Source organism: Panthera leo, chromosome B3, assembly GCF_018350215.1.
Source record: "Panthera leo isolate Ple1 chromosome B3, P.leo_Ple1_pat1.1, whole genome shotgun sequence".
Classification (NCBI taxonomy): Eukaryota; Metazoa; Chordata; class Mammalia; order Carnivora; family Felidae; genus Panthera; species Panthera leo.
In genome coordinates this window covers 106448302-106454301 of record NC_056684.1, presented here as the reverse complement: position 1 = coordinate 106454301, position 6000 = coordinate 106448302, and the positions used below count along the sequence as shown (strand labels likewise).

At 35.8% G+C, this 6000-nt stretch overlaps 1 protein-coding gene across 7 annotated transcripts in view; it reads right to left on the bottom strand.

The window, feature by feature from the left end:
* Nucleotides 1–3952: 3952 nt before the first annotated feature.
* PCNX4 (pecanex 4) overlaps nt 3953–6000 on the bottom strand; it is a 64080-nt gene continuing 62032 nt past the window's right edge. For all 7 annotated transcript variants that reach the window (XM_042943400.1, XM_042943401.1, XM_042943397.1 and 4 more), the window contains one exon: nt 3953–4239. In XM_042943400.1, the coding sequence (XP_042799334.1) occupies nt 3988–4239 (252 nt within the window). In that variant the 3' untranslated portion in view covers nt 3953–3987. The remainder of the gene's footprint in view (nt 4240–6000) is intronic.

Below are 6000 nucleotides of genomic sequence, written 5' to 3'. Positions count from 1 at the left end.
ACATTATTTCTAACACCTCTATGTAAGTATAATTGATAAAGTATACATAAAGTGTAAGTTTGATATGTTTTGACATATATGGCCACACTTATGAAATCATTAGCTCAAAAAAGAGAGCAAACATCAGCCCCCAAAGTTCTTTTGTAACCCTTTGTGACTATTCCCCCTGCCTATCTCATCCCAGGTAACCAATGATATACTTTGTCACTATAGATTTGTTTGCATTTTCTAGGGTTTTATATGAATGAAATAGTAGTTTATACACATATACTGCTGGTGGGAATGTAGAGTAGCACAATTGATTTTTAAAAGTTTGGCGATTTCTTAAAAGTTAAACGTACACCCCATATGATCCAGCCATTCTAGTCCTTGATATTTTCCCAAAAATGAAAACAGGTCCATATGAAGACTTGTAAATGCATGTTCATGACAACTTTTACATAATAGTCTCCCAAATTGTGAAAAGCCAAAATGCCCATCAACAGATGAAAGGAACACACAAACTGGGAACTATTCCATATAATGGAACAAAAATGAATGACCTACTGATACATGCAACAACATGTATAAAAATATTTATAAAAATAAAGAAGCCAGAGTATCTGAGCCTGGATTATTTCTTTTTCAGGAGATTTTAAATTAAAAATGTAATTTCTTTAATGGCTATAGGATATTGAGATTGTCTATTTCATCTGTTTTAGTTTTGGTCGAGCTTTAGTAGTTTGTGGTTTTCAAGAATTGAGTCATTTTCTTAAGTTGTCAAGTTTATGAATGTAAAGTTTGTAGTATTTCTTTATTATCTTTTTAAAGTCTGATTTGTAATGATACTCTTTTTTATTTTATTTTAAGTAGGCTCCATGCCCAGCATGGAGCCCAGTGCAGGGCTTGAACTCATGACCCCGAGATCAAGACCTGAGCTAGGATCAAGAGTTGGATGCTTAACTGACTGAGCTACCAGGTGCCCCTATTTGTAGTGATATTCTTTATTTCATTCTATCAATTTTATTGAAAATTTTCAAAGAACCACTGCTTTCAAAATTTTCTCTATTTTCCTATTTTCAATTTCATTGATTTCTACTCTTTATTATTTTCCTCCTTTTGCTCACTTTGGGTTTATTTTGCCCTTTTCTAGTTTCTTAAGGTAGGAACTTAGATTATTATGTTAAGACCCTTCCTCATTTTTTTTATATTTATTTTTTATTTTTTAAAATTTACATCCAAATTAGTTAGCATATAGTGAAACAGTGATTTCAGGAGATTCCTTAGTGCCCCTTACCCATTTAGCCCATCCCCCCTCCCACAACCCCTCCAGTAACCCTCAGTTTGTTCTCCACATTTATGAGTCTCTTCTGTTTTGTCCCCCTCCCTGTTTTTATATTATTTTTGTTTCCCTTCTCTTATGTTCGCTGTTCTGTGTCTTAAAGTCCTCTTGAGTGAAGTCATATGATTTTTGTCTTTCTCTAATTTCACTTAGCATAATACCTTCCAGTTCCATCCACATAGTTGCAAATGGCAAGATTTCATTATTTTTGATTGCTGAATAATACTCCATTGTGTATGTGTGTGTGTATACACACACACACACACACACACACACACACACACACACACACCACATTTTCTTTATCCATTCATCCATCGATGGACATTTGGGCTCTTTCCATACTTTGGCTATTGTTGATAGTGCTGCTATAAACATGGGGGTGCATATGTCTCTTTGAAACAGCACACCTGTACCCCTTGGATAAATACCTAGTAGTGCAATTGCTGGGTCGTGGGGTAGTTCCATTTTTAGTTTTTTCAGGAACCTCCATACTGTTTTCGAGTGGCTGCACCAGCCTGAATTCCCACCAACAATGCAAAAGAGATCCTCTTTCTCCGCATCCTTGCCAACATCTGTTGTTGCCTGAGTTGTTAATGTTAGCCATTCTGACAGGTGTAAGGTGGTATCTCATTGTGGTTTTGATTTGTTTTTCCCTGTCCTCATCTTTTTTAATAGCCATATTCTAGTAAACATTTATGTCTGCCTTAGCATCCTAACCGTTCATTTGTAATATTGTTTGCCATTGCCTCATAGAAGTATAGGAGGTATACTCTTCAGGAAAAAAAACACATAGAAAAATAAAACCTTATAATGATTTTTAATCAACTTCCAAGGTTATTCTCTGAAGCAAGAGTCAGTATTGTTTTCTATTAAGATTTGTGAATCTTAAGGCTAAAGATCAAAGAAAATTTCATCATCCCTTATCTTAAATCTTATCTAATTAGACAATAAAGCAAATCCACATGTATGTTTTTCCAAAGGGATGACCTTGGAAGCATGTTTTAATATCTTTATTGGCTACATTGATCATGTTTATTTATTTTTGAGAGACACAGAGCACGAGCAGGGGAGGGGCAGAGAGGGAGACACAGAATCTGAAGCAGGCTCCAGGCTCCGAGCTGTCAGCACAGAGTCCAACAGCGGGCTTGAACTCACAAACTGAGATCATGGCCTGAGCCGAAGTAGGACACTTAACTGACTGAGCCATCCAGGCACCCCAACTTAACTATTTTTTTTAATTGAGCTATCACTGACAGATAACATTAGTTTCAGGTGTACATAATGATTTAACATTTGTATATATTGTGAAATGATCACCACAGTAAGTCTAGTTAACATCTGTCACACTTAACAAAAATTTTTCTTGTGATGAGAACTTTTAAGAGCTACTCTTAACAGCATTCAGATGAGGGATACAGTATTAACTATAGTCACCGTGCTGTACATTATATCCCCATGACTAACTTATTTTATAACTGGAAGTTTATTCTTTTTGATCCCCTTCACCCATTTCATTTCCCACCACCCTCCTCATGCAACCACCAGTCTTTTCTCTGTATCTATAAGCAGCAAAAGAATGAATATCCTGATGTTATGAAAATTTTTCTACCATTTCTTTCAGTCTTTAGTTCAGATACCTACAATACTAGTGCCCATTAGTCCTATTGGGTAAATCATTCTTCAGAAGCAGTATATTCAACTGAAAAGAAATGCCTGGGGTGCCCGGATGGCTCAGTCTGTTGGGCGACCGACTTTGGCTCAGGTCGTGATCTTGCAATTTGTGAGGTCAAGCCCTGCCTCAGGCTCTGTGCAGACAGCTAGGATCCTGGAGCCTCTTCGGATTCTGTGTCTCTCTCTCTCTCAAAAATAAATAAACATTAAAAAAAAAAAAAAAAAAAAAAAAAAAGAAATGCTTAAGGAGCCAGATCAACAGAATGCCCTCTAGTAGTGAACTCATTATGTTGTAACCAAACACTATTAATCCTGAAAAGCAAGTTAAACCCAGTTTCTTTCATGTATATCAAAAGGATACGGGGAAAGGAAAAGAAAATATTTTATTGTAAGAGATTTTACTAAAGGCTTTTAAGGTTTCTGAATTGAAGTATATGAAAAGAAAATGAATAGATTATATGAAAATACTTAGACCATGTTAAATGTTAAAACGGCATTAAGTTTGAAAATACTATAAAATTTAGTATTTCAAATAAATATATATACATTTTGCAACTTTCAATAGGATCCATTACCATTACTTAAAAGCACTGATACGTATGTGTGTCTTCTGAGTATGTAAAAATTACATAGCTGCTGACTTGCATAAGGCAAGTCACCTACCACATATTTAAGAAGGCATTAAAAAATTCATTATCTAATCTTACACAAATGTTTTATATTTGCTAAAACCTACCACAATCCACAGGGCACAAATACTGGCCAACTAGCTCTAACTTTCATGTGAGATCAAGTTTGTTTGATTTTTTTTAACCATTGAGATAGCTAAGAGAGTCAACTTTACAGAGCTTAGCTTTTCTCAGGCATCGGACTTGGAGGAAGAGAGAGAAGTCCAGTGAAGTTATGAGGAATCACATTGTTACTTTTCTAGAATGGAAAAAAAAAAAACCCATCTCATGTGATGACAATACGTTTACAAGTCAAAATGGGCTCTAATACAAATGTATGTGCAGAGGTTTTGAAGAGTAAACTGGATATCCCAGGGGAGGATCAGCTGCTTGTACCGTAAGGTTTCTTAAAAGTAGTGGATGAGCTTGGATACTGTATCGTTCCTCATCATCGTTTGTGGCATAAAGCAATTCCCAGGAAAGATTGGCCCACTGGCCTCTAACAGCTTCAGCATTTAACTTCCCAACTTGGACCAGCAATTCTTGAAGGCTAAGTACTCTCCCAGTGTAAACTCCCTTTAAAGTGTAAAAGGGGGAGAGGAAAGAAGAAGAAGAAGAAAAAAATTATGTTCAGGTCATTACATTTCATTTATAAACTTAGAAAAAAATTCCATTGTGCTTAGGCAAACTTAAACAGAAACTGGTGTATTAAAACGTACACATGAGTTGCTTGTCTTCAGAATCAAGAATCATCTCTCTTTGGTAGCTCTCTGAATAAGCTTGAAATGATAGCCATTCATTCAATGACCCAAATTGCAAAATCTCAGCTACTTCTATTTCGTTTCCTTTTCTATTCCTTCACCCTATCTGGCCTCAACAATGCCTAAGTCATAAATCCTAGTCGTTGGACAATCACACAATAGGCTCTTTTTAAAAATAGCTTTATTGAGATATAATTCACATTTCCATACAATTTACTCATATAAAGTGTGTGATTCAGTAGTTTTTTAGTATATTCAAACATATACAACTATCTCCATGACTTCAGGACATTTTCATGACCTCAAAAAGAAACCTTGTACTCTTTAGCTATCACCCTCCTATCCCTTCATTCTCCCAGTCATAAGCAAACACTAATGTACTTTCTATCTCTATAGTTTTGTCTTCTGTGGAAATTTCATATGAAAGGAATCATATACTATGTGGTCTTTGGGACTGGCTTCTTAGCATTATGTTTTCAAGGTTCGTTAATGTTGCAACATGTGTTAGTACTTCATTCCTTTTTATGGTGGACTAATATTCCATTGTATGGATAAACCACAATTTACTTATTCATTCATCACTTGATGGATAGTTGGGTTGTTTCCACCCTTTGTCAGTCATAAATAATGCTGCCATAAATATCCATGTACAAGTTTCTATGTGGATCTATGCTTTCATTTCTCTTGGGTATATACCTAGGAGTGGAATTACTGAGTCAAATGGTAACTCTAAGTTTAATCATTTAAGAAACTGCTAGAATGTTTTCTGAATGTTGTACCACTTTACATTTCTGCCAGCACCGTATGAGAGTTCTAATTCTCCATATTCTCATCCAACAGGTATTATCTGCCTTTTTGATTTCAGCCATCATAGTATGTCCTTGTATGAAGTGATACCTCATTGTGGTTTTGACTTGCATTTCTCTCAAGACAAATGACGTTGACCATCTTTTCATTGGCTTATTGCCCCATTTGTATATCTCCTTTTGAAGAAATATCTATAGAGATCCTGTGCTCATTTTATAATTTTCTCAGATTTTAAATACAAATTTTTTTTATTACTGAGTTGTAAGAGTTCTTTAAATATTCTAGTAACAAGTCCCTTATCAGATATATGCAAATGTTTTCCCCATTCTCTGAGTTGTTTTTTCACTCTGTTGATGGTGTCTTTTGAAGCACAAAAGTTTTTACTTTTGATGAAGTCCTATTTATCTATTTCTGTTTTGTTTGCATGTTTTCAGTGTTATATAATGTTATAATGTTACTTGCTTAGTTTAGTGAGTGGCTGACTGACCTTAGTGAAGTTAATCCCTACCTCTCCCACAAGTGTGAAGCCTTTGATGTGGTTCCTCAGGGAGTGCAGCCTGTGTGTCCCCAGTTACCATGAGATGGCAATGGGTTTAGCAGGGCTCTCTCCATCTAGCAAGTGCTCACACCCAGCTGCTAATAAGCTCCTATGATTGCCAGGCGGCTGCTTTGTTTTCAACAATGACCTGCAATGTAAATCGCTTCACAGATTGACCCAATTAAGCTTGGCTCCTATTTTTGATCACAGGAAGGCTCTTCTCTATGGTTT